This window comes from Microcebus murinus, chromosome 28 (genome assembly GCF_040939455.1).
Source record: "Microcebus murinus isolate Inina chromosome 28, M.murinus_Inina_mat1.0, whole genome shotgun sequence".
In the NCBI taxonomy this organism is placed as follows: domain Eukaryota; kingdom Metazoa; phylum Chordata; class Mammalia; order Primates; family Cheirogaleidae; genus Microcebus; species Microcebus murinus.
Genome location: NC_134131.1, coordinates 13965322 through 13991962, shown reverse-complemented (window position 1 = coordinate 13991962; position 26641 = coordinate 13965322). Strand labels below are relative to the sequence as shown.

Sequence of the window (26641 nt, the reverse complement as noted above, 5' to 3'; positions counted from 1 at the left end):
TCATCCTAGCACTCTGGGAGGCTGAGGTGGGAGGATGGCTCAAGGTCAGGAGTTGAAGACCAGCATGAGCAAGAGACCCCGTCTCTACTAAAAATAGAAAGAAATTAATTGGCCAACTAAAAATATATATGTAGAAAAAATCAGCCGGGCATGGTGGCGCATGCCTGTAGTCCCAGCTACTCAGGAGGCTGAGGCAGGAGGATCGCTTGAGCCCAGGAGTCTAAGGTTGCTGTGAGCGAGGCTGACGCCACGGCACTCACTCTAGCCTGGGTGACAGAGTGAGACTCTGTCTCAAAAAAATAAAATAAAATAAAAATAAATAAAATAGTCACACGCACAGAAACGCAGAGTAGGACTGCGGGCGCCGGCAGGGGTGGGGAGGTGCGGTGGGTGGGGACGTGCCGGGCAAACGATGCCAAGTGCCGCGTATGCGCAATGAGCACGTTCCGGAGCTGTGGGCGCAGCCTCGTGCCCAGAGATGACACTGTATGGCACGCTTGAAATTCGCTAAGAGGTGAGATCTGACGTATTCTCACTACAAAAAAAAAAAAAAGGTAACTGTAGTGGGGTGGCGGACAGGTTCCAAGTCTGATTACTCCACAATGTATGTGCATATCAAAGCATCAAGCTGGGCTCCTTAAATATATACAATTTTTGGGATACTTCACTTAGTAGGATGGGTCCCAGCTCTATCCAGGAAACTACAAGAGGCGCTGGATCACCGTTGTTTCTTATAGCTGAGTAGTGCTCCATGGTGTACACGTGCCACGTTTTATTAATCCACTCACGGATTGATGGGCACTTGGGTTGTTTCCACAGCTTTGCAATTGTGAACTGTGCCGCCATAAACATTCGAGTGCAGGTGTCTTTTTCATAAAGTGACTTTCGATCCTTTGGGTAGATGGCCAGCAGTGGGACTGCTGGATCTAATGGCAGATCCACTTGTATGGCTTTGAGGTGTCTCCATGTTGCTCTCCGCAGAGACTGCGCTAGTTTGCAGCAACACCTCAGTGGACATAAAGGGGTAACATCTATCGGGTGTCGGGCAGGTGGGGGCGGGGGGAGGGGATGGGTATACACAAACACAATGAGTGAGATGTGCAACGTTTGGGGGATGGTCACGCTTGAAGCTCCGACTCGAGGGGGTGGGGGGCATGGGCAATGTACGTAAACTTAACACCATACCCCATGATACGCTAAAATAAAAAAAATACATACAATTTTTGTTTGCTATCCTTCAATCAAGGCAAAAATTCCCCTCTCACACTCAGCTTGCGGACCATCATTTCCCACAAGGAGAGTTTTTACAGGAGGTTTGACTTCTGTGATTGACATTTCCTGTTGGTCACACCTGCCCTGGCAAAGCCTGCCCCCAGGGTTTGGTGCCAAATGCAGCGTTGTCTCAGCGACCAGACAGAAGGGAAACCACCGCCCTTCCTCTTCTCTGAATTTCGCTGGCTGGCTGACCTCCATCTGGGGTCTCATGGACACTGAGACCCTCAGGCCCTGCGGAGGCCAAGGATGTCCCCAAACCGTCCCCAACTCCAGGCTGAAGGGGGAGACTGAGAGACCCTGCCAGACAGAGGAGCCGGCCCCAGGAAGGCGCGACACCCACATGGTTACAAGTGGCACAGAGAGTCATTGCTTTCTGTTTTGTTTTGTTTTTCCCTTAAGAAGTATAATGTTTTGGGGGAATGGCCTGGCTAGGAGAGCTTTTCTCACTTGCCCATTTAAGAAGTCTGGGAACACGCCTGTAATCCTAGCACTCTGGGAGGCCGAGGCGGGAGAGATTGCTCAAGGTCAGGAGTTCGGAAACCAGCCTGAGCAAGAGCGAGACCCCCCTGTCTCTACTAAAAATAGAAGGAAATTAGCTGGACAACTAAAAAATATACAGAAAAAATTAGCTGGGCCTGGTGGCATGTGCCTGTAGTCCCAGCTACTCGGGAGGCTGAGGCAGGAGGATCGCTTGAGCCCAGGAGTTTGAGGTTGCTGTGAGCGAGGCTGACTCCACGGCACTCACTCTAGCCTGGGCAATAGAGTGAGACCCTGTCTCAAAACAAAACAAAACAGACTCTGGGGTCTTGACAAGGGTGTGCACTTTTCCACTTCTTGAAGCTCCCCAACAATTGAAACGATGAGTTGCAAAAACGGGCTCACACGGTCTGAACACAGTGACAAAGTCGATGCACTCACCGATATGATCGCTGTCCGTGCATAACTCACATTCCACATCCGCTGCCCTTCCTGAATGTAACCCCCTGCCCAACGGCTCCTTTGGGGACAGGTCTTGTGGGCCACCAGAGCCCGTGGCCGTGGGTGGGAGGCCCAGGATGCTGGGGGAGGCACATAAAGGCCCTTTCCCGGCTGTTTGCTTTATTTATTTATTTATTTATTTATTTATTTATTTATTGGTTGATTGATTGAGACAGAGTCTCACTCTGTGGTCCGGGCTAGACTGCTGTAGCATCAGCCTAGCTCACAGCAACCTCCAACTCCTGGGCTCAAGCGATCCTCCTGCCTCAGCCTCCTGAGTAGCTGGGACGACAGACATGTGCCACCTTGCCCGGCTAATTTTTTCTATATGTTTTTAGTTGGCCAGCCAATTTCTTTCCATTTATTTTTTTAGTAGAGACGAGGTCTCGCTCTTGCTCAGGCTGGTCTCGAACTCCTGACCTTGAACGATCCTCCCGCCTCAGCCTCCCAGAGTGCTAGGATGGCAGGCGCCCGCTGCTTGCTATTAAACACCTGGGTGTCTTTTCACATCCTATTCCGCAATGTGTACTTTTTCTATTCTAACATAAAACAAACGCACCTCACCTCGTTCCCTCCAATCTTAAGGCAGAACCGTTGCTCTGTGTCACCCCTCTCCCCCCACTCCAACTTCTTGCTCTCCTCAAGCTCCGGGAAGCCCCAAGCTCGGGCTCTTTGCTGTGGCCGAGAGAATCCTGTTTCCCCGATGCTGAGCTGACAGAGCGGGGACTTGCGCCGGTCCTGTAGGGGTCTCCTTCCAACCCCCGCAACCTCCTGGCGCAGCGTCCGACGGCAGCAGCGGGGCGGCGCGCAGAACTGGCTGCTGACGCCTCCTCCTTGCAACGTCTGTCCCCACCACCTGACCTACGGTTTCCATGGCGACGCGCATTCGGAAGCATGTCCGACAACCACGGCGAGTCTCGTGGGGACGGCAGCAAGGACCCTGTCTACATTAGAGGTCATATGACATATTCTTCAGGGCTCTGTGTATGCATGTGTGTGTGCATGTTCAAGCATGTGTATGCGTGTTCAAGCATGTGTGTGTGTGTGTGTGTGTGTGTGTGTGTGTGTGTTTTCAAATCTTTGGATTCTACCCTGGGCTTGCTCCTTGGGTACATCCATTCCTCTGGACCAGCGCAGATGTGAGGCAGCCCCTCTGACTTAGATCCCCTTTCCCCGAACCGTGCAGTGAGAGGAAAAATGCGCAGACTAAACAAACTGCGATTCAGCCCCGCTGATCCAGCACTGAGAATTCCACGGCGGAAACTTTGTTTTGTCTTCACAGACATCGCCCTATTTAAAGCAACAGCACTGGGACAGGGCTGGCGGCCGGCAGGCTGGAGGCAAAGCGCCCGCACGGCGGTGTGCGGTAAACAGTCAGTTATTCTTCCTGTTAAATGGTCTGTTCGTGTTCAGCGTATCCCGCAGGCCGGCTGCAGTTGAAAAAGTCAGATGGATTTGTCTCGCGACGTTAGGAGCTTCCGGTGGCCCGCGGTGGCCCACACAGGACGCTTTAAACAATGCTGAACGAGAGAACAGTTTTTAGTCTAAGGCGGGGGTCCTCGAACTTTTTAAACAGGGGGCCAGTTCACTGTCCCTCAGACAGCTGGAGGGCCAGAATATAGTTTAAAAAGAAACTATGAACAAATTCCTGTGCACGCTGCACATATCTTATTTTGAAGTAAAAAAAACAAACGGGCAAAACCCCCGCATGTGGCCTGTAGTTTGAGGACGCCCGGTCTAAGGCATGATATTTTTTAATTTTTAATTTTTTGAATTAATGACTTCGGTCATTCATTTTTGTCTCTCAGGAGAGCTTTCCCAGGTTTTTAACTCTAGGAGAATTGGCGTTTGGGGCAAGATATTCCGTGTTCTCCTTCCCGTCCGCCTCTTCTGCAGCACGTCAGGTGAGCGGGTGAGGTCAGGTGAGCGGGTGAGGTCAGGTGAGCGGGTGAGGTCAGGTGAACGTGTGGGTGAGGTCAGGTGAGCGGGTGAGGTCAGGTGAGCAGGTGAGGTCAGGTGAACGTGCGGGTGAGGTCAGGTGAGCGGGTGAGGTCAGGTGAGCGGGTGAGGTCAGGTGAGCGGGTGAGGTCAGGTGAGCAGGTGAGGTCAGGTGAACGTGCGGGTGAGGTCAGGTGAGCGGGTGAGGTCAGGTGAGCGGGTGAGGTCAGGTGAACCTGCGGGTGAGGTCAGGTGAGCGGGTGAGGTCAGGTGAACGTGCGGGTGAGGTCAGGTGAGCGGGTGAGGTCAGGTGAGCGGGTGAGGTCATGGTGAACGTGCGGGTGAGGTCAGGTGAGCGGGTGAGGTCAGGTGAACGTGCGGGTGAGGTCAGGTGAGCGGGTGAGGTCAGGTGAACGTGCGGGTGGCCACGCAGGGGAAGAAACCGTGGACGCGGCATGCCGCACACAGCCCGGGGGAGGCTGGGGGGCATGAGCATCCCGGGCCCTGTCCCAGAGCTGTGAAGGGGCCCTGTGTCCTGCCCTGGCTGTCCGTGACCTTGTCGGGGCTCCTCCAGGAACGTGTCCCTGGGGCAGATTTGGAAAACGGCCACGTGCTCAGGGAGGACTTTAACATTCCCAGACCAGACGCTCTCTCTGACCTCCCGACCCCCGCGGCCGGCCCCTTGTGGACGCTGCCCTCCCTGCCACCCCTGCCTCCCAACTCCAGGGAAGGGACGGTTGGTGAACACCAAGTCTCACGTCGTCCCTGAGCAAAAAGGGTTAATCTGGCTATAAAAACACAGAGCAGAAAAGCAAACCCATATGTGCAAAGGAAATAGAAAACGGAAGGCTTCTCTGTTTAAGACGCTACCCCAGCTTGCCCCTCCCCACCTCGGCCAGCCGAGCTTCACCAATTCGAGATCAGTTTCAGAAAAGCCAGGACGCCCAGCCCTGGGGGGCATATGAAATCCGCCTCCAGTAGCCCCTCTTGTAAGGCTGGTGGCTGGGTCTCCCCGTGCCCTCTCCCCCTCCTCACAGCATTGCAAAGCCTGCAGACCTTGCCCGACAGCTGCCCTAACTGCGTCCTGTTACTGACAGAACATCCCGGTCTGGACCCCCCACCTTGCTGAGGCTAAGCAGGAAGACGCCCCAGGTATAAAACATCCTGCCCTGGCCCCCGGAGACAGACAACAGCAACAGCTAGCCCCCTGTAAAAGCCAACTTGCAGTCCTGGGTGGCACGAACTTCTAGGGCTCCTGCTCTGGGACCCTTGAACCTTGCCCGGGAGCGCTTTCAATAAATGCTACGTTTGTTAGCGTCGATTCAGCCTCGTGACTCTTCCTCCACCACCACAAAACTTACACGTCTCAGCAGGTGACCCTGCTGTCTGCACCCTGGACATTTTCTGATTAAAACAATCTTGCAGGCACAGTTCCCGTGGTCATCTGGTCTACCAACGGGGTCTACTAGTACTGTGCTTCCCCGAAAATAAGACATTTTTCCTCCAGAAGACATCCTAGGGCTTATTTTCAGGGGAGGTGGTGTTTTTTTTAAGGACGGTACAACCATCTACATTTATTCAAATAGAGTGAAGTCGTCTTCTACTGGAACATCATCCTCACTCTCCAAACCCCGAATCCCATCCTGAATGTCTTGCGACTCTGTTTCCTTTAGAGCCACCGGCCCCGATCTCTCCTGCCGAGCACTAGAGCTGTCACGGGCGGATGAGAAGGGCTGCTCGTGTTCTTTCCCGCTCCGCGACGACACGCACGGGTTGTGCAGACGCTGCGCAGCCACGCCCGGCACTAGGGCTGATTTTCGGGGAAACACGGTGCTGCCTACCTCTTACCACGCCGGCACTTGGCATAAAGGGGCAGACGCCGCGTGCTCCGCCAGCGAACCCAGGGCACCGTCCACCCCCGTCTGCCCTTCCTTCTGTCTGCCTTTTGCGTCCTTTCCCTCTTTTGCATTTTTAGCACTTTCAACAAAACACAGGCGAAGAGGAGGTAAGACTCCAATCAGGACATTTTTTCAAGGGTCTGCAACTCTCGGAGGGCCCGACAGGAGGCAGACGTCCGGGCAGAGGGGCGGCGTGACACGTGCGGCCAGGCTCCCGCGCCAGCTGGCAGGGCGCCGCCGGTGAGAAGGGGGGCCTGGAAACAGCCAGAGACTATCTCTTTGGTCTCCCAAAGGTGACGGAGTGGGGGTCACTTTGAAAAAGAGGGGCAGGGGACGAGGAGGAAAGGTCCAGACCCTAAACCCAGCGTTGCGTCGCGGGGCGGCTGATCTGTGGGACGGCGTGCGGGAAATCCAGGACGCTGGGGGCTGGGGGGACGCGGACGCCTCGGCTTAGCGCTCTGTTGGCAGCGAGAACAGGAGGGTGACCCAGGGCACGAGGAACCACTCTGCGCTGCCAGCTCCTTGCTGATGGCGGTGTCTGACGCGGCCACAGATCTCGCGCGTGGGGGCCGCGGGGCCGAGGCGCCAGGGTGTTCAGGGCTGGGCGAATATTTCCTTTGACGCCGGCTCCCTTCCAGCGAGCCGCGGGCCGCTGGCTCGTGTGGATGCGAGTCGTGCCAGGGCACGGAGAAAGCCGGCCGAGGAGGCTGCACCGCGCGCTGCTGTTTGTTTGAGAGTCGCCGAGTTTCTAGGACAGCCGGCCCGTCATCTGAGGGGCCGACTGCTTACTTGGGCTGGTCGGGGAGAAGTTGGCCTATGTCCTTCTATCTCTGAACTCTCACTCTGTCGCCCGGGCTAGAGTGAGTGCCGTGGCGTCAGCCTCGCTCACAGCAACCTCCAACTCCTGGGCTCAAGCGATCCTCCTGCCTCAGCCTCCCGAGTAGCTGGGACTACAGGCATGTGCCACCACGCCCGGCTGAGTTTTTCTATATATATATTAGTTGGCCAATTAATTTCTTTCTATTTTTAGTAGAGATGGGGTCTCGGTTTTGCTCAGGCTCACTTTGAACACCTGACCTGAGCGATTCTCCCCCCTCGGCCTCCCAGAGTGCTAAGATGACAGAGGTGAGCCACAGCGCCCGGCCTATCTCTGAACTTTTTATAGATCTTTTGAGACCGTGGAGATCCTCAGAGGGTGGGCTCTGCTTTAGTCGCCTGTGAAAAGGATTCATTCCTCTAGAGCAGGTGCCGGACTTGGCATTTCTTGCCAAACTGAGAGCTTCTAGAGGCTCCAATGCAATCTTTTTTTTCTTGGAGTTGTCTTTTTCTATCCTTAGATAGGCCCTGCCAGCGTCGGGGAAGATGTAGTGAAGACACCAGCTTCCCTCCGAGCCGGATGTTATTCAATCTTGGGGATGACGTCCCAAGGGAATCTCATCCATATTCCTGGGAATCTTATCCAGAGATTTACCAAGTAGCTTGGGGAGAGTCAAGATCAAAGGAAATCGGGTCCCCAGGGGACTTGTGACTCTTCCCCACCCCGCCACCTCCAGTTCCTAAGCGAGAACAAGCTGTTGGTGTCCTCAGGGCTGGCGTCTTTGGGTTACACTTGGAAACTCAAATCTGATCAGTTTCACGATTCTCAGATTTTGGCTCCTTCTCAGGATGAATCTGTCAGCCGGAGGCCGTCCCTGCCTACTGACGCCACCCCAGATTTATAAGATGCTCCTAATTTTAGCAGCCTGATGTCTTACGAATGTCGTCCTACAAGAGTGTCATTTGGGGGGCTGGTGTGTGGTGGGGTGTGTGTGTGTCTGAATTCTAAACCTGCAGCCTTACAGAGCTTTCCAAGGATAGCACAGTTTTTTATTGGAGTTGATTTTGGAAACCGGGGAGACTTAGCACACCGAGTTGGAAGATTTTTTTTAAACCTTGTCTGTCTGAATCTTAATATCTCGAAAGGAAATGTGCTGTGTAAGTGTACAGGACTGTTATTAGAGGTCTGGAGGCTTGGCTTATGCTAATGCTTCCTGCTGGGACTCTCACGTCTGAATTCCTGGGCTGACTTGTGGGATAAAGGGGGCATTGAGACGCACGCACACGTGCACAGGGAGGCGGGTTTCCTTCAACCAACACTGGCGCCTTGATAGCAAAATACCACTTTGTGTGTAGTGTAGGGCCTCTAGCAAGATGTTTCCCTGTTTAAAACAAGCACCCTTCTTATAAGTAACTCCTTTTTCTCTTAGGATACTATGTGTTTCTAAAACTAACATTAAACATGCTTTTTAGTTAAAATATTTTATCCTTTCCCAATTCCCTCCCCCCACACACAAAATAATCTAGTCGTGCACACTCTGTGTAGTTCGATTCTGCACCTAAGAAAAATCACAGATCCTTGGAACCAAAAGGACCTTAAAGAAGATTTGGGCCAACTTTTTTCTAAGCTCAGTTTTATGAAACAGAAATCAGCCGATGGCTGCTCATTTTGTAAACGATTCACTTTCCCAGTCTCACTTTTAAAACTTTTATCTGACACAATTCAGATGTAAAACAGAACTGCAGAAACCAAGTTACTTGACAGAAAATTATCTCTTGAGTAAACTTCTAGAATTACTCATTTAACCGTATGCCCTAGGTAAGATGCCACAGTCCTCTGAGCCTGGCCACATGCTGTTCTCCCGTCTGCACCATTTCTCGTTCCCCTCACCTGAGAAGCACCTGTGGTCCTTCAGATGCCCCTGCCATGCGGCCCTAGGAAACCCTGTGCCTTGCACTTCTCTGTAGTTCCCATCAGGATGGTGATTATTATTATTATTATTATTTTTGAGTCAAAGCCTTGCTTTGTTGCCCAGGCTAGGGTGAGTGCTGTGGCGTCAGCCTAGCTCACAGCAACCTCAACCTCCTGAGCTCAAGCGATCCTCCTGCCTCAGCCTCCTGAGTAGCTGGGACTATAGGCATGCGCCACCACACCTGGCTAATTTTTTCTATATATTTTTAGTTGGCCAATTCATTTCTTTCCATTTTTAGTAGAGACGGGGGTCTTGCTCTTGCTCAGGCTGGTCTCGAACTCCTGACCTTGAGCGATCCTGTCGCCTCAGCCTCCCAGATAAAAAAGCTTATTTCTTGAAAAAAACTTTATTCTTAATGTGTATACAAAAATAGAAAGTAATCATAACAAATTCAAATAAATGTGACTCATTAAATTCTAGCTAGAGAGGATCATGGCCTTCTTTTTGGCAGGGGGGGGGGCAGAGTCTCACTGTGTTGCCCAGGCTAGAGTGAGTGCCGTGGCTTCAGCCTAGCTCACAGCAACCTCCAACTCCTGGGCTCAAGCCATCCTCCTGCTTCAAGCTCCGAGCCGGGGGCTGCTTGCCCTCTGTTAAAGTGAAGCTGGGCGAGTGTTTGCGATGTCGAAGACACGGCAGCCCCACATGGAGCCTTTCTCCTTGATATAATCAGAAAGATGAAAGAACCGAAACGAGAGAAAGATCTCTGCTACCGCCCAGCATTGCTAACGTACATCTGGGGCCAAGAAGTGCGCGGCCCCCCTTCCGGAACACAGCGTGTCAGGTACAGAGGAGAAATAGCACCGGTTGAGTGTCCTTCATCTGAAACGCTTGGGACCAGAAGCATCTTGGATTTAGGACTTTTTTTCCAGGTGTTGGAACAGTTGCATATATAAATATAAAGAGCTATGTTGGGGACGGGACCATGAAAAACACGAACTTCATAGATGTTTCCTATACGCCTTATGCAAAACGTAGCCTGAAGGAAATTTTATGCAATATTCTAAACAATCTTGTGCACGAAACAAGCCCTATGCGCACGAGGTCAGGTGTGGGGCTCCCACTGTGGCGTTGCCGCCGCTCAGAACATTCCCGATTTGATAGCGTTTGTCAAGATCAGGAAGAAATGGCACAGCACAGTGCCTGGCACACGGCCCCTGCTTGGTAATTACCGTTTGCCTCTTGCAAGAACAGGGCTTGTGGGTCGGCCCCTCACCCCCAGGGCAGGCCGTGGTTGAGCTTTCTGGAGGTTTTTTTTTTTTTTTTTTTGCTTCTGAGGAACAAGGGATGACTAATAAAACTAAGGAGGAAATTTGAGGGCCATTTCATTTCTCTCACCAGCAAAGAAGAGGAGAGAATTGGACCATTCGGATTTTAGAAATATTTTTAGAAATATCGACCCACAAAGCAATTCCACCCAGAAGGACTCTGAGCAGACGCACGCACTCCTTCAAACGCGCGCTCGGGTCAGCGCGGGGGCCAGGGCCTGGCTGGCATCGCAGGGTGGCGGGAGGTGCTGATGCCGAGCGCTTTAAAGAAGAAAGCGCCAACAACGCTCGAGTCTTCAGGGTAAGAAGAAATATGACGAGTCCAAGGCCTTCTCAGAATTTCTTGCACTTCAAAGAGCATGCACTTGGCAATGATTCCAGCACTTTCCTGATTTTGGTCAACGTGGCTGAGGAAAGGCAAAAACTCTTAAAACCCGCACTGATGGAACCTTTCCACTGGCCCTATTTTGGTATAAATATTCATCAAGGACTAGAAACGTAAAGTAGATATTGGTCTGAGCTGTGAGTGGTTTGGACCAAATTTCCGCCTGTTTCCAGGCATCTCTGGCTCTCGTCTCGGGAGGGCCAGCCCCTCCCTGGGAACCTCAGGGCTTTGCTCTCAGGAGACTTCCAGCCAACAAGAGAGGGGCCTCGGGAGGGCTCAGACAAAGGTTCCAGTTAGCTGCTTGGAAAAGGAGAGCGAATCAAGGCTGGACTCCTGCATCACCCCGAAGCCAATCTTTTTGTAGGCAAGTTTGAAGACGGGGAATAAAACTTGGGAATGTACGTCAAAAATTCAGGGTCTAGGCCGGGAAGGGTGGCTCACGCCTGTCATCCTAACACTCTGGGAGGCCGAGGTGGGAGGATCGCTCAAGGTCAGGAGTTCGAGACCAGCCTGAGCAAGAGAGAGACCCCGTCTCTACTAAAACTAGAAAGAAATTAATTGGCCAATTAAAAACATGCAGAAAAAAAATTAGCCGGGCATGGTGGTGCATGCCGTAGTCCCAGCTACTCGGGAGGCTGAGGCAGGAGGATCGCTTGAGCCCAGGAGTGTGAGGTTGCTGTGAGCTAGGCTGATGCCACGGTGGTCTAGCCTGGGTGACAGAGCAAGACTCTGCCTCAAAAAAAAAAAAAAAAAAAGATAAATTCAGCGTCTGGCTTGGCATGCTGCCTGCCCCCCCTCTACTTTCACTCCTTTGTTCATCTTAAGATTCCTTGGAAAAGCTGCCAAGGAGGCCCCCAACCCGGCCAGGCATGGCGCACTCCTATGCTGGCCCAGGTGGCAGGCGCCACGTGTGGGCCCCACGGGCCAGCGGCGGCGCCACTGGGCGGCCGGTTTGCATCCTTCGCCCGCATGCTCTCGGCCCTCTCCCTAGCCCTTCCGGATCCCCTGTCCCTGGCAAGAAGGAGGCGAGGCTGTCCTCACCCTTTCGGTGCCTTTCCTTTGCTCCCCTGCTTCCTGACGCCATTCGGTTCCCCCTTCTGTCCGGGGACACTGCTGAGCCCGTAGGGCCTGCCAGGCTCCAGGACACGCACAGAGGGACGGGGACATCTTCGGGAGGATTGCTCGTGTTCTGACAGCTTCTGGCTGCCCGGTTCACCTCCCTCTGAGATTTTGCAGGGAGCAGTCAGACAAAACAGAGCTTTCAGACGTCTTTCTGAACTTGAGACGCCGAGTTGCCCTGGATTCTAATCCGGGCTCATTCACTGACCAGCTCTGCGACCGTGACTGAGTCGTCTAGCCTGGCTGGGTCTGTTTTCTTTTCTTTTCTTGAGACAGAGTCTCACTCTGTTGCCCGGGCTAGAGTGCTGTGGCGTCAGCCTCGCTCACAGCAACCTCACACTCCTGAGCTCAAGCGATCCTCCTGCCTCAGCCTCCTGGGTAGCTGGGACTACAGGCATGGGCCACCATGCCCGGCTAATTTTTATTCTATATATTTTTAGTTGGCCAGATAATTTTTTTCTATTTCTCAGTGGAGACAGGGTCTCGCTCTTGCTCAGGCTGGTCTCGAACTCCTGACCTCTAGTGATCCTCCCGCCTCGGCCTCCCAGAGTTCTAGGATTACAGGCATGAGCCACCGAGCCCAGCTAATTTTTTCTATATATATATTTTTAGTTGGCCAATTAATTTCTTTCTATTTTTAGTAGAGACGGGATCTCACTCTTGCTCAGGCTGGTTTCGAACTCCTGACCTCGAGCGATCCTCCCGTCTGGGCCTACCAGAGTGTTAGGATGACAAGCGTGAGCCACCACGCCCGGCCATGAGTCTCTATCGAGTCTGCAGGAACTCCAGTGTTGGGCTCGGGAGAACTGAAGCCAAAGCTGTGACAAGTCTTCCACCTGCCAGCTGGGCTGAACCTGCCATCCCACCACCCCAAAGGTTTCGGGTTCCGAGGAAGAGGACCAAGTTCTCCGATGAGAAAATAACAGCTGTGCACCTGCGGATGGATGGGGACATTGGGATGTAGGTGGATGATCTCCCCCAAGTTGGAAATCGAACAGGAGGGAGAATAGGGGTGTCAGATTCGCAAGGCGTAAACCTGGACCGTGCCCCGTCCTCACAGCTCATTCGCCCTCGTCTCTCAGCACGCAGCTCAAACGCCCTCCTGGGGTGCTGGCCGGACCTCCCCAGGCAAGTCAAGTCCTTCCTTTCCTGATGTCCCTCAGCCCCACGTGTGTGCCTCTGGTCCAGGTCTCCAGGTACTGCTAATTCTTTCATGATTTGAGTAGGCTGTTCCTTTTCTGAAACCATCAGATTTGGGGGTGTCTTTCCTTTTAATTTCCCCATTTCCCAGCTCTGCCCCTGGCATATCATAATTGTGCAGTATGTTTGAACCAAATAAATTCTTAAAGTCGGCCAAATCACAGGTGGGTTAAAAAAAGTTTCATCAGAGTAGCATTTTTATTCTCTTTACCATTTCATTAGCTCTTTTAATGGTGATGATACCCATGTTTGATATTCATTCATTATATGTCTCAAGTTCTGTGCTAGGAACTTAAATAACTGCCCAGGCATGGCAGCTCACATCTGTAATCCTAGCACTTTGGGAGGCTGAGGTGGGCAGCTTGCTTGAGACCAGAAGTTCAAGACCAGCCTGGGCAACAGCTACAAAAAATTAAAAAAAAATTAGCCCCGTTTGATGGCACATGCCTGTAGTCTCAGCTATTCAGGAGGCTGAGGCAGGAGGATCGCTTGAGCCCAGGAGTTTGAGGTTGCTGTGAGCTATGATGCTGCCACTGCACTTTAGCCTGGGTGACAGAGCAAGACCTTATCTCAAAAAAAAAAAAAAAATTGAACTTAGATGATTATGAGTAGTAAAATAACTTTCAGGTCCATTTTATTGATGACGAAACTGAGGATCAGAGCTAATATGACTTGTTTGAGATAATAGGAGATAGTGGCAGAGCTGGGATTTGAACCCAGTTTGTTTACTCTGAGAGCTTCAGATCTCAATCTGCCATAGTTGCATGTGTATGCATGTTACATTTATATGTGCACATATGTGTATATTTTCTCTGTGTATGTGTGTATAATACTTTTAAAACTGTATCTTGATGAGGGGGTCCTAATATTTGGGGGTTCTTTAGGCTGTTTGGACATGAGAGCCTCTCTTCTCAGAACAATGTTTTAAAGGCATAAAATAAAATTACAAGGAGAACCAATATTACTGAGATAGCACAAACACATAAAAGCAAGTCTGTGACGTAGTCCTATGTGTCTTTATCAGAGTAGCGAATAAGGTATAGCAGTGGGTCTAATTACTGTCATTTCAGAGCAGGGATGGATAATGTATAAATGATGCATTATGTATAAATGTATCATACTTTTATACATACATACAATACATACATATACATATGTATGTACATATACATGCAATGTATAAATGATACATCAAGGCTCTATCTTAGCTTTAATGGGGCAGGAAACACCTGGCTTCCCTAGTATCTAGGGTACAGAGGCTGCTAAACTTCAGGGCCTTTGCCATCATTCTCACGGAAGGCGGTACCGAATTTCAGCTGGAGGTCAGGGGTACAAAGATACAATGTTTCCTCCTTTGGGTTCCCGGACACCGTCAGTTCTACCCACAGATCCCTGGGTAAAAGCCTCTGCTCTCTCCAATAACAAGCCTTCAAAAAATCCCCCTTTCGCACTTTCTCTAAAATACGGAGCCCCCCAGTGCTGACCTCTCCTCCCACAAGAGCCAGACCCCTAACACGGAGCCTGGCTGGCACAGAGCCGGGCCGGGCCGGGGAGCGCAGGGGAGCCCTGCTGGCGGGGTGGCTCTCCTCCAAGGTGAGGCCATGCTGGGGTCCCCGTCCCTCCACTTCTTCCAGCTGGCAGACGCCCAGGACCGGCCACCTGGCAGGGCGGTCAGCTTCATGCCTCGGTACCTAGAAATGCCACTGAGTCATCAGCCCAAATAGCTGCTCTCTTCGTAAGGGCAGGTTTCTTCCAGGGTCATGAGTCAGCCTGTGCTCCTGCCCGTTGGTGCCCCGGACACGCACACCAGGAAGAATCCAGCCTGCAGCACCCTGCTGTCCCTGCAGGACGTCGCGGAGCACGGGCCACTGGCCTACCAGGGCACCACTGCAGGAGCTGCAGGACGTCACGGAGCACGGGCCACTGGCCTACCAGGGCACCGCTGCAGGAGCTGCAGGACGTCGCGGAGCACGGGCCACTGGCCTACCAGGGCACCCTGCTGTCCCTGCAGGACGTCGCGGAGCACGGGCCACTGGCCTACCAGGGCACCACTGCAGGAGCTGCAGGACGTCGCGGAGCACGGGCCACTGGCCTACCAGGGCACCCTGCTGTCCCTACAGGACGTCACGGAGCACGGGCCACTGGCCTACCAGGGCACCACTGCAGGAGCTGCAGGACGTCGCGGAGCACGGGCCACTGGCCTACCAGGGCACCACTGCAGGAGCTGCAGGACGTCGCGGAGCACGGGCCACTGGCCTACCAGGGCACCCTGCTGTCCCTGCAGGACGTCGCGGAGCATGGGCAACTGGCCTACCAGGGCACCACTGCAGGAGCTGCAGGACGTCGCGGAGCACGGGCCACTGGCCTACCAGGGCACCGCTGCAGGAGCTGCAGGACGTCACGGAGCACGGGCCACTGGCCTACCAGGGCACCCTGCTGTCCCTGCAGGACGTCACGGAGCACGGGCCACTGGCCTACCAGGGCACCGCTGCAGGAGCTGCAGGACGTCACGGAGCACGGGCCACTGGCCTACCAGGGCACCACTGCAGGAGCTGCAGGACGTCACGGAGCACGGGCCACTGGCCTACCAGGGCACCACTGCAGGAGCTGCAGGACGTCGCGGAGCACGGGCCACTGGCCTACCAGGGCACCCTGCTGTCCCTGCAGGACGTCGCGGAGCACGGGCCACTGGCCTACCAGGGCACCACTGCAGGAGCTGCAGGACGTCACGGAGCACGGGCCACTGGCCTACCAGGGCACCGCTGCAGGAGCTGCAGGACGTCGCGGAGCACGGGCCACTGGCCTACCAGGGCACCCTGCTGTCCCTGCAGGACGTCGCGGAGCACGGGCCACTGGCCTACCAGGGCACCACTGCAGGAGCTGCAGGACGTCGCGGAGCACGGGCCACTGGCCTACCAGGGCACCCTGCTGTCCCTACAGGACGTCACGGAGCACGGGCCACTGGCCTACCAGGGCACCACTGCAGGAGCTGCAGGACGTCGCGGAGCACGGGCCACTGGCCTACCAGGGCACCACTGCAGGAGCTGCAGGACGTCGCGGAGCACGGGCCACTGGCCTACCAGGGCACCCTGCTGTCCCTGCAGGACGTCGCGGAGCATGGGCAACTGGCCTACCAGGGCACCACTGCAGGAGCTGCAGGACGTCGCGGAGCACGGGCCACTGGCCTACCAGGGCACCGCTGCAGGAGCTGCAGGACGTCACGGAGCACGGGCCACTGGCCTACCAGGGCACCCTGCTGTCCCTGCAGGACGTCACGGAGCACGGGCCACTGGCCTACCAGGGCACCGCTGCAGGAGCTGCAGGACGTCACGGAGCACGGGCCACTGGCCTACCAGGGCACCACTGCAGGAGCTGCAGGACGTCACGGAGCACGGGCCACTGGCCTACCAGGGCACCACTGCAGGAGCTGCAGGACGTCGCGGAGCACGGGCCACTGGCCTACCAGGGCACCCTGCTGTCCCTGCAGGACGTCGCGGAGCACGGGCCACTGGCCTACCAGGGCACCACTGCAGGAGCTGCAGGACGTCACGGAGCACGGGCCACTGGCCTACCAGGGCACCGCTGCAGGAGCTGCAGGACGTCGCGGAGCACGGGCCACTGGCCTACCAGGGCACCCTGCTGTCCCTGCAGGACGTCGCGGAGCACGGGCCACTGGCCTACCAGGGCACCACTGCAGGAGCTGCAGGACGTCGCGGAGCACGGGCCACTGGCCTACCAGGGCACCCTGCTGTCCCTACAGGACGTCACGGAGCACGGGCCACTGGCCTACCAGGGCACCACTGCAGGAGCTGCAGGACGTCGCGGAGCACGGGCCACTGGCCTACCAGGGCACCACTGCAGGAGCTGCAGGACGTCGCGGAGCACGGGCCACTGGCCTACCAGGGCACCCTGCTGTCCCTGCAGGACGTCGCGGAGCATGGGCAACTGGCCTACCAGGGCACCACTGCAGGAGCTGCAGGACGTCGCGGAGCACGGGCCACTGGCCTACCAGGGCACCGCTGCAGGAGCTGCAGGACGTCACGGAGCACGGGCCACTGGCCTACCAGGGCACCCTGCTGTCCCTGCAGGACGTCACGGAGCACGGGCCACTGGCCTACCAGGGCACCGCTGCAGGAGCTGCAGGACGTCACGGAGCACGGGCCACTGGCCTACCAGGGCACCACTGCAGGAGCTGCAGGACGTCACGGAGCACGGGCCACTGGCCTACCAGGGCACCCTGCTGTCCCTGCAGGACGTCGCGGAGCACGGGCCACTGGCCTACCAGGGCACCCTGCTGTCCCTGCAGGACGTCGCGGAGCACGGGCCACTGGCCTACCAGGGCACCCTGCTGTCCCTGCAGGACGTCACGGAGCACGGGCCACTGGCCTACCAGGGCACCACTGCAGGAGCTGCAGGACGTCGCGGAGCACGGGCCACTGGCCTACCAGGGCACCCTGCTGTCCCTGCAGGACGTCGCGGAGCACGGGCCACTGGCCTACCAGGGCACCGCTGCAGGAGCTGCAGGACGTCGCGGAGCACGGGCCACTGGCCTACCAGGGCACCGCTGCAGGAGCTGCAGGACGTCGCGGAGCACGGGCCACTGGCCTACCAGGGCACCGCTGCAGGAGCTGCAGGACGTCGCGGAGCACGGGCCACTGGCCTACCAGGGCACCACTGCAGGAGCTGCAGGACGTCGCGGAGCACGGGCCACTGGCCTACCAGGGCACCGCTGCAGGAGCTGCAGGGGCTGCCCGTCCCTGTGGGCCTGAGAACTGCCCGCAGCCCCCTGCCCCAGGCTTCTTTTCCATTTGGTGGCTTCTTCCCAAAGGCTCTGCTTAAAATATAGTGACTGGGGGAACTGTCACACTCTTCTCTCCAGGACTCCGGGAGATGCTGGAGTTGCGACGCGGCTCCGAAGGCTGGGCGGGAAAGCGAGGGTGGGGAGCGAGGAAGGGAGCGGGGAGGTTGAGGAAACACAGAATCCTACCGCGTCTCCCCGAAAACCAGACAGGGTCTTATGTTTATGTTTCCTCAAGAACACACCCTAGGGCTTATTTTCAGGGGGTGTGTTATGTTTTTTAAGTATGGCACAACCATCTACATTGATTCAAATAGAGTGAAGCCGTCTTCTTCTGGAACATCCTCCTCACTCTCCAAACCCCGAATCCCATCTGAATTTCTTGCGACTCTGTTTCCTTTAGAGCCACCGGCCCCGATCTCTCCTGCCGAGCACTAGAGCTGTCACGGGGCGGAGGAGAAGGGCTGCTCGTGTTCTTTCCCGCTCCGCGACGACACGCACGGGTTGTGCAGATGCTGCGCAGCCACGCCGTCACTAGGGCTGATTTTCGGGTGGGGCTTCTATGGCGCACGTGCTCAGACATCCTGCTGGGACATATTTTGTAGGCCTTATGTTCGGGGAAACGCAGTAGAATCCTGACACTTAGCTCTTCTCCTGTCTTATAAATGGACTCTACCAGACTCAAGTTCACGTGACGGGGCCAAAGCTTTCTTTGGCGTGCAGAGAGGGGCATATAGATGCCCGGTGACATCGCACAGTGCTGGGCAGTTTCGGGATGGGATGGTCAGTGAGTTCAGTGGGTTGGATGAGCTTGTGTGTGACGCTCACAGGAATGATCTCAGTCCCTGGGCACTAGATTTCTGCTTCTCATGAATGTCTTCTTGCTTCTTGTATCATGGAAAGAGCTTATGTTTTGGAAACAGGGAGGCCTGAGTTTGGTTCTTCCTTTTTTTGAGATAGAGTCTCACTCTGTTGCCCAGGCTAGAGTGCTGTGGCATCAGCCTCGCTCACAGCAACCTCAAACACCTGGGCTCAAGCGATCCTCCTGCCTCAGCCTCCCAAGTAGCTGGGACTACAGGCATGTGCCACCTTGCCCGGCTAATTTTTTCTATATATTTTTAGTTGGCCAATTAATTTCTTTCTATTTTTTAGTAGAAACAGGGGTCTCGCTCTTGCTCAGGCTGGTCTCAAACTCCTGACCTCGAGTGATCCTCCCGCCTTGGCCTCCCAGAGTGCTAGGATTACAGGCGTGAGCCACTCCACCTGGCCCTGAGTTTGGTTCTTAAACTGTCATCATGTGACCTTAGGCAATTCTTTTAAACTCTTAGTCGTAATGTCCTCATGTCTAAAAAGGACAGTGATATTTTTGCGTGGTCATCCTTATGGCTAAATGAGATAGGCAAGAAAATGTTAATCATCTCCGCATGCTTGAAAGATGTTGTTTCTTTCCCTCTTTTGCCTGTCTCCAAACTTGTCTGTCCTAACAGAGAATATGTAAGTCTGCTGGGAGGCAAAAGTTCAAACAGATGATAAAAGTAAGAACAAACACATCCCAAGAAAAAAATGTGAAGCGGTTTGCTTCTGATCTGAAAAAGCAGTTAGGAGCCAAGGAGTTGATTTGAAAACTTCACAAAGCTTTGCAATTGCATTATCATTTCTGTCTTTGTGAAAGCAATTTCTGCATCAAACACTTGGGCTTAGATACCACATGTACATTTCAGCCACTCAACGAGCCTCAGCGCACAGAGTAGACCCAACTTTGTGCGACCTTTTCTGCAGAAGTTTTATAGAAAGCATTTCCCAGTGCGTTTGCAGATCTGTGCTATCCATAAATGCGAAGCTCCGAGAATGGCTTAGGACGCCCCCAATGTCCCCTGTGAACTTAAGGGGGTACTGTGATCTCGAGCGACTTCTGCAGCAGTGGCTGGTGGCCCTGGACTGGTGGGAGAAGGAGGCCTGCTTCTCGTCCAAGTCTGCCACTTCCTGGGAAAAGTGACTTATCCAAAGTCACCCAGTGAGTAAATGCCTGTGGTTATTGTAATGACTCAGCCCCCCCCTCCCCCGCCAGAAATCTATTCTTAAAATAAAGATTTAAATGGTGCTGGATGAATGGAGCAGCAGAGTCACGAACCCCCATGGCCTGTTGTTTATCATGGCAAATCTCCTCTTTATTATGCACAAACTGTTTTGAGTGTGCAAGTTGGAAAGAAAGGAAGATAGGCCTTCCCAAAGTCACAGCAAGTACCTCCCTACCGTGTTTCCCCTAAAATAAGCCCTACCCATAAAATAAGCCCTAGCAGGATGTCTAGGCACGTGCGCAATAGAGGCCCCACCCCGAAAATCAGCCCTAGTGACGGGCGTGGCTGCGCAGCGTCTGCACAACCCGTGCGTGTCGTGGCGGAGCGGGAAAGAACACGAGCAGCCCTTCTCATCCGCCCCGTGACAGCTCTAGTGCTCGGCAGGAGAGATCGGGGTCGATGGTTCTAAAGGAAACAGAGTCGCAAGACATTCAGGATGGGACTCGGGGTCTGGAGAGTGAGGATGATGTTCCAGAAGAAGACGACTTCACTATATTCGAATAAATGTAGATGGTTGTACCGTACTTAAGGAAAATAACACGTGGCCTGCAAATAAGCCCTAGGGTGTCTTCTTGAGGAAAAATAAATATAAGACCCTGTCTTATTTTTGGGGAAACACGGTAGTTGGCTCCCGCAGTGTTGCAGGAACGGTCCCTGATCTCTCTACCTTTTTCTTCACCAGAAGTGGCCAGAAGGCAGGGGCAGAAGACAAGATACATGCAAGAGCCCCTGTGGCAGTCCCCTCTCTCCTGGTCCCCAGCCTGTGCTGAATTCAGCCTTTTTTTTTTTTTCTTTCTTGCCACCTTTGGTCAGTTAACCTGGAAATAAGATCAAACTGAGGATGCTTAGAGGGGCCTGCCCGAGTGGCTTTCCTCCCTGTAGGGGACTCTGGGAAGTTCTGGGCTGTCTCCCACCCAGAGATGATCTGTGATTTTTTTTTTTTTTGAAGACCGAGTCTCACTCTATTGCCTGGGCTAGAGTGCCGTGGCATCAGCCTAGCTCACAGCAACCTCCAACTCCTGGGCTCAAGCGATCCTCCTGCCTCAGCCTCCCGGGTAGCTGGGACTACAGGCACAAGCCACTGTGCCCCACTAATTTTTTCTATTTTTAGTTGTTTGGCTCATTTCTTTCTATTTATAGTAGAGACGGGGTCTCGCTCTTGCTCAGGCTGGTTTCAAACTCCTGAGCTCAAGCCATCTGCCCGCCTCGGCCTCCCAGAGTGCTGGGGTGACAGGCGTGAGCCCCCTCAGCTGATGGGCGCCACAAGTGGCAGACACGTTGGGGAAAGTCAACTGTCAGCCCACAAGCCCACATATGCAGACACACCTGCAGCCCAGGACGCGAGTCTGCGACTTTCAGAGCCTTTAAGAGGAACTTGGACAATTTCTTTCTTTTTTTCCCTTAAATACGGCTTGCTTTTGGTGCTAAGCTGCTTACACACCTATGGGCATGGCTCCAGCGTCTCTCAGCGATTAAGGCCTTTAAGTGACAGTTTAATGTTTTTAAGACTGAGGGAGCCAGGGCGATCCTGGACGGGCCGTGTTTACGCTGGCCGGGCCGGGTGGCGCCGGCAGCCCTGCGCCCGCGGGACTGGCGGGGAGGCGGAAGGGCCGAGCGCAGCGGGAAGGGCTCGCCCAGGACGGGAAGGCGAGGGCGGTGCTGTGGAGCAGCGCGCGGAGACACGCCCTCGGGCTGGCGACGCCCCTGGGAGTCCAGGGCTGCGCGCCCACGGGGCGCCGCCTGAGGCGAGAAACAGCCCTTCCGCGGCAGCGCCCGCGGCGGCAGCGCTGTCTCCCGCCGCCCTTTCTAATCCCTGCACTGGCTCCCGACAGTCGGGGTCTGTGCTCTGGCAGGGCCCGCTGGCTCCAGTGCTCCTTCTCAGCAGACCTCTGATGGCGAGCCGGACCCGCGGGGCCTCAGTGTCCTTATCTAAAAGTGAAGAAGAGCTCCAAGCCCCTTTCCAGGCCCCCCAAATTATTTTGTGATTCCAGAGTGAAATGCTCACCGACAGTCAACGCATGTTAGAGAGGAGAGACTCTCTGCCGGTGAGAACGAAGGCAAGGTCAAGGCCACAGTCCTAAGGTCAAGGTCAAAGGCCCTGGCTTCTCATGGCTGAGCAACTGCCTTAGGGCTGGCTGAAGGAAAGCTGGCTGCTCTTCAGACAGGACTGTCATAGAGGTGTGTCCTTCCTTCACCAGAAGACTCCCTGCAGCATCTCCACGCCCGCGGAAACACACTGCCAGCAGCACCCGCCATGACGGCGGCCACCTCAACTGAGCGCTCCAGTGCAGGCCCTTTATCTGCGTCATCCCCGGTGACTATCACAGCCACCTTGGGGAGCTAGACGCCGCTACTGCTCCCTCAACTTCGCGGTGCGGTGGGGTACGGACACCGCCTCGGAGACAGTCAGTGTGCCCCAGAGCACACAGCCAAGTAAGTGGCAGAGCTGGGATTTGAACCTGGGCCCAAGGCCAAAGCCCGTGCTAATTCATAACCAGCACCCTTAATAAACAGTAGCAGAACAAACCCATAATAGTGACTGGTTTCACCAAGACTTGGGCACACACCAAAGTCCCGAGCCCACTGCTGCACAACATACCCATGTGACAAAACCGTACTGGTACGCCCCTAAATACGCTGAAGTTTTTTAAAAATGACATTTGGCCTTCAAGGCCCTTTGTTGACAAGGACTCTTGGCAATTCCCCTGTTCTCTGGGAACTCTCTGTGCCAGGAAATCTCTTTCCTGGTAGAAAAACAAATGACAGTTCAAGATCCGCCAATGGGTGCATTTGACTTCATAAGGATGAGGAGAGTTGGGGACTATGCATGTCTGTGATTCCCAGTGGGTCCCTTACCCTGTCTGAGGTTGGTCAGGTGGCTTCTAAGGCTGCTCCAGTGTTTGGGTTTTATGTTCTCTGTTGAAGATCTTTTCATGATCTTATAGTTGCTAGGGGTTCCCCCCACCTCACTCCTGGAGGCCGGGGCAGTGCAGACGGTGTGCCTTTTAAAACCATTTCTCATTTTGTGAAAAGGTCCCTTGCAACTCTTTAGCGTCTATGACATTGTTTCCAAATGTCTAAGCGTGATTAGGCATCCTGAAGCCAAATGATATACAATGCCCTCGCGGTTGCAGATTTAAGAAGTAAATACGCAATAAACACTTTTCAGCGTGCTGCTGATGTGACGCAGTGCTTAATCACGTCCGAGACACTCAGCTCAGCAAGGCGAGCTTCTGCCCAACTCTCTGCCCGTCCCTAGGCTTTCTGTGTCGAAGGCATTGGTTAATCTACAGGGCGATGATCTTTCTCCCGATTGCTGCAGTACCAAGAGGTAAAAAATATCTGCCCTTTCATCTCTACCCACCACATTCTTTCTCTAAGCCTGTAATTGGATCTAAATGGAAAATAAACCCCTTGCAGGCCAAGGAAGTTGGCACTAGAGGGTGACAAGAAAGAGAACATGTTCCGCCTCTAATCTGGATACTCATACACCCCGTGAAAAGGAAAATAAAAGCAAGGCTTCCTCTGAGCAGTGGCCCCGCTGGACCCGTGCTGAGGAGGGGACGGTTTCCATATGCCCGTCTCGCGCCACATGTCTAACCATCAGCCAGCTTAGATTCGAAATACCCAGAAATCATTTCACTTTCCGGAGGACAATGGAACTCGGCCTGCTTAGCCCTGCCTCTTCTACTTCGACAGAATTCGGGGAGGCCGTCAGATACCCAAATAGCACAGCGCTACAACAAGATGAGAAGTACCAATGCCTGCAACGTGCCCTACGCAAACACTGCTGTCTTAGCTGGGCAGATATTCTCAGTGGCTCACTCATAGCTTTTTGGGTCCTGCTGTGTGTATCGTGGCATGCTGTGCCGGGACAGGGGTGAGCAAGACAGGTTGGCCCTCAGGAGTTCGGAAAAACGTGTAGAGAAAGACAAGCGCAGCAAGCACGAACTCCCTACTAGGTAGAAATGAACAGGTTATCTTCCAAAGGTCTAAAGCGCATGGGAATTCCACAGGAGAGATGACTTGATTCTGCAAATAGTCTGGCAAATGCCACCAGGCACGGGACATTCCAGAAAGATGCCCGGATGAAGTCAGAAAGATCCAGTGTGTTCCGTGTGGAGGTGTGGGGCGGGCTATCTGTTGACGAGCGCAGCTCCATAAACTGGATGCTGAATGCTGAGCCTCTAAGCGGCCGGCTGGCACTCTTGTTTTGATCCTGACATAGTCTTCCCCACCCCCATTCTACCCTGTAGGTCATGGCAAATGTTTCAGGATTAGTCTTTGCCCTGCAAGACTAAACTCCCTGAGATCAGAGTTTAATGATGACTGCTTTGGAGGTTACCCCGCAGTGTCACTCTTCCTGCTACTGTGGACAGTGAAGGAGTGTGGCCTGCCACCCCCACATCAGAGACAAGGAAACTGAGGCTCAGAAGAGTGACTTGGCCGACACCGTGCAGTTAAAATGCAGCAAGCAGGCCTGGGTTTGAATGCCTAAGGCTTTCCTTACACTCTGCTGCCTGCTGGAACTAACTCTGTCACCCTGGGCCTCAGTTTCCCAATCTGTAAAGCCCAGGTTGTCTCTCTGCCCCCTCCGCATTCACAGGTCCTCTAAGCGTAAGTGTCCAGCCAGTACCCTCCGCTCCCAACTGCACCCAGGTAAGCGCCCGGCGGCGGGGGCAGGGAGCTACAGCCGCAAGCTCCGTGAGCAACAGTTTAGCTGTCACCTTTGGGCACCGGGCCAGCCCTTGTTGAAAAGGAAAAACGCACAGATCCCCGGGGGACAGAAATCCGCTTCCTTGCGCTGGATCTGCGGCCACTGCCAACATCGCCAACTGCAGACACTGGTTTTATGTGCACACGTGTGTGTAGGAGTGCGTGTCTGTATTGGAGGAAAAGCACAGAACAGCAGGATGACAGCAAGAAGGGAGGCCCCTGCGGGTGGTCATCACACACCCCCAGTGCTCCCCTCGACCACCAGAGGGGCAGGGGAAGGGAAGCGAAGGTTTTGAGCTCAGCAGGCCATAACATTGCAAAAAAAAAAAAATTGTCTGAATTAAATTTGAACTAGCATCACCAAAGACCCTTTTGGCAAGGACTCCACGCAATGGCTCAGTGAGTGCATGCTGCCTGCATGTGCCCGCCAGCCCAGACCCGCTCTGTTCCCGGTCACTGGGTACCCCGCCAGCCCAGACCCGCACTGCTCCCGGCCACTGGGTGCCCCGCCAGCCCAGACCCGCACTGTTCCCGGCCACTGGGTGCCCCGCCAGCCCAGACTCGCACTGCTCCCGGCCACTGGGTGCCCCGCCAGCCCAGACCCGCACTGCTCCCGGCCACTGGGTGCCCTGCCAGCCCAGACCCGCACTGTTCCCGGTCACTGGGTGCCCCGCCAGCCCAGACCCGCACTGTTCCCGGTCACTGGGTGCCCCGCCAGCCCAGACCCGCACTGTTCCCGGCAACTGGGTGCCCCGCCAGCGCAGACTCGCACTGTTCCCGGCCACTGGGTGCCCCGCCAGCCCAGACCCGCTCTGTTCCCGGTCACTGGGTGCCCCGCCAGCCCAGACCCGCACTGTTCCCGGTCACTGGGTGCCCCGCCAGCCCAGACCCGCACTGTTCCCGGTCACTGGGTGCCCCGCCAGCCCAGACCCGCTCTGTTCCTGGCCACTGGGTACCCCGCCAGCCCAGACCCGCTCTGTTCCTGGCCACTGGGTACCCCGCCAGCCCAGACCCGCTCTGTTCCTGGTCACTGGGTGCCCCGCCAGCCCAGACCCGCACTGTTCCCGGTCACTGGGTACCCCGCCAGCCCAGACCCGCTCTGTTCCTGGCCACTGGGTGCCCCGCCAGCCCAGACCCGCTCTGTTCCTGGCCACTGGGTGCCCCGCCAGCCCAGACCCGCACTGTTCCCGGTCACTGGGTGCCCCGCCAGCCCAGACCCGCTCTGTTCCTGGCCACTGGGTGCCCCGCCAGCCCAGACCCGCACTGCTCCCGGCCACTGGCTGCCCCGCCAGCCGGGACCCGCTGAGTCTCCCTGGGCCAGCGCGGAGCGCGGGGAAAGGACAGAGCCTGGATGCGGCGCAGACGGGCTCCACTCACCTTCTTAACGCCGGGGTTGAGGTCCTTGGCCACCTGCGCCATCCTCTCCCCCGGTAGCGGCGACTCGGCGCCCGCAGCAGCTCCGGCTGGGTTGCGCGCGGACCGGGTAGCTCTGCGCGCAGCCTGGGCCCTCGGGCCGCTTTAATTGGAGAGCCGGGGCTCCCCCGGAACCGCGCCAGCCAATCCGCGCGGGCGCTCGCGCGGGGCCGGCCAATCCCGGCGCGCGGCCTTTCTGTGGCCACGCCCCTCCCGGGTGGCCACGCCCTTCTCATTTAAAGGACGCCGACTGGGTGGGGCGGGCGCGCGGCCGGCCAATCCCAGCGCGCGGCAGGCCCCCCTCCCTCCGGGTGGCCACGCCCTCCTCCTTTAAAGGACGCCGCGCCAGGGGCGGGGCGGGCGCGCGGGACCCATTCAGGTCAGGAGGGAGCGCGGTCCGGGCGGGACGGCCGAGGTATTTTTAGGGAGCCGGTCTGAAAATAGACGCTGAGCTGTCCCCCCAGGCGGGCCCCCCTGCCCTGCGGCGGGGCAGGTGGACCGCAGGAGCCCGGGGCCGGCCGCCTCCCCGGGCCTGGGCGCGCTCTGCAAGCGCCGGAGACGGCCGAGGGTCCAGGGAGCTGTCATTTGAAAAAAGCAAAAAAGGCGGGGCGAGGCAGCTCGCGCCTGTCATCCCAGCACTCTGGGAGGCTGAGGCGGGAGGATCGCTGGAGATCAGGAGTTCGAAACCAGCCTGAGCAAGAGAGAGACCCCGCCTCTACTAAAAATAGAAAGAAATTAATTGGCCAATTAAAAATATATATAGAAAAAATTAGCCGGGCATGGTGGCGC

At 55.4% G+C, this 26641-nt stretch overlaps 1 protein-coding gene across 1 annotated transcript in view; it reads right to left on the bottom strand.

The window, feature by feature from the left end:
- The window catches only part of LMCD1 (LIM and cysteine rich domains 1), a 67481-nt gene extending 41553 nt beyond the window's left edge, over window positions 1-25928 (bottom strand). The window contains 1 exon segment of the mRNA XM_075998434.1: window positions 25817-25928. Within this exon segment, the coding sequence (XP_075854549.1) occupies window positions 25817-25858 (42 nt within the window). The 5' untranslated portion in view covers window positions 25859-25928.
- Between the last annotated feature and the right edge of the window lie 713 nt (window positions 25929-26641).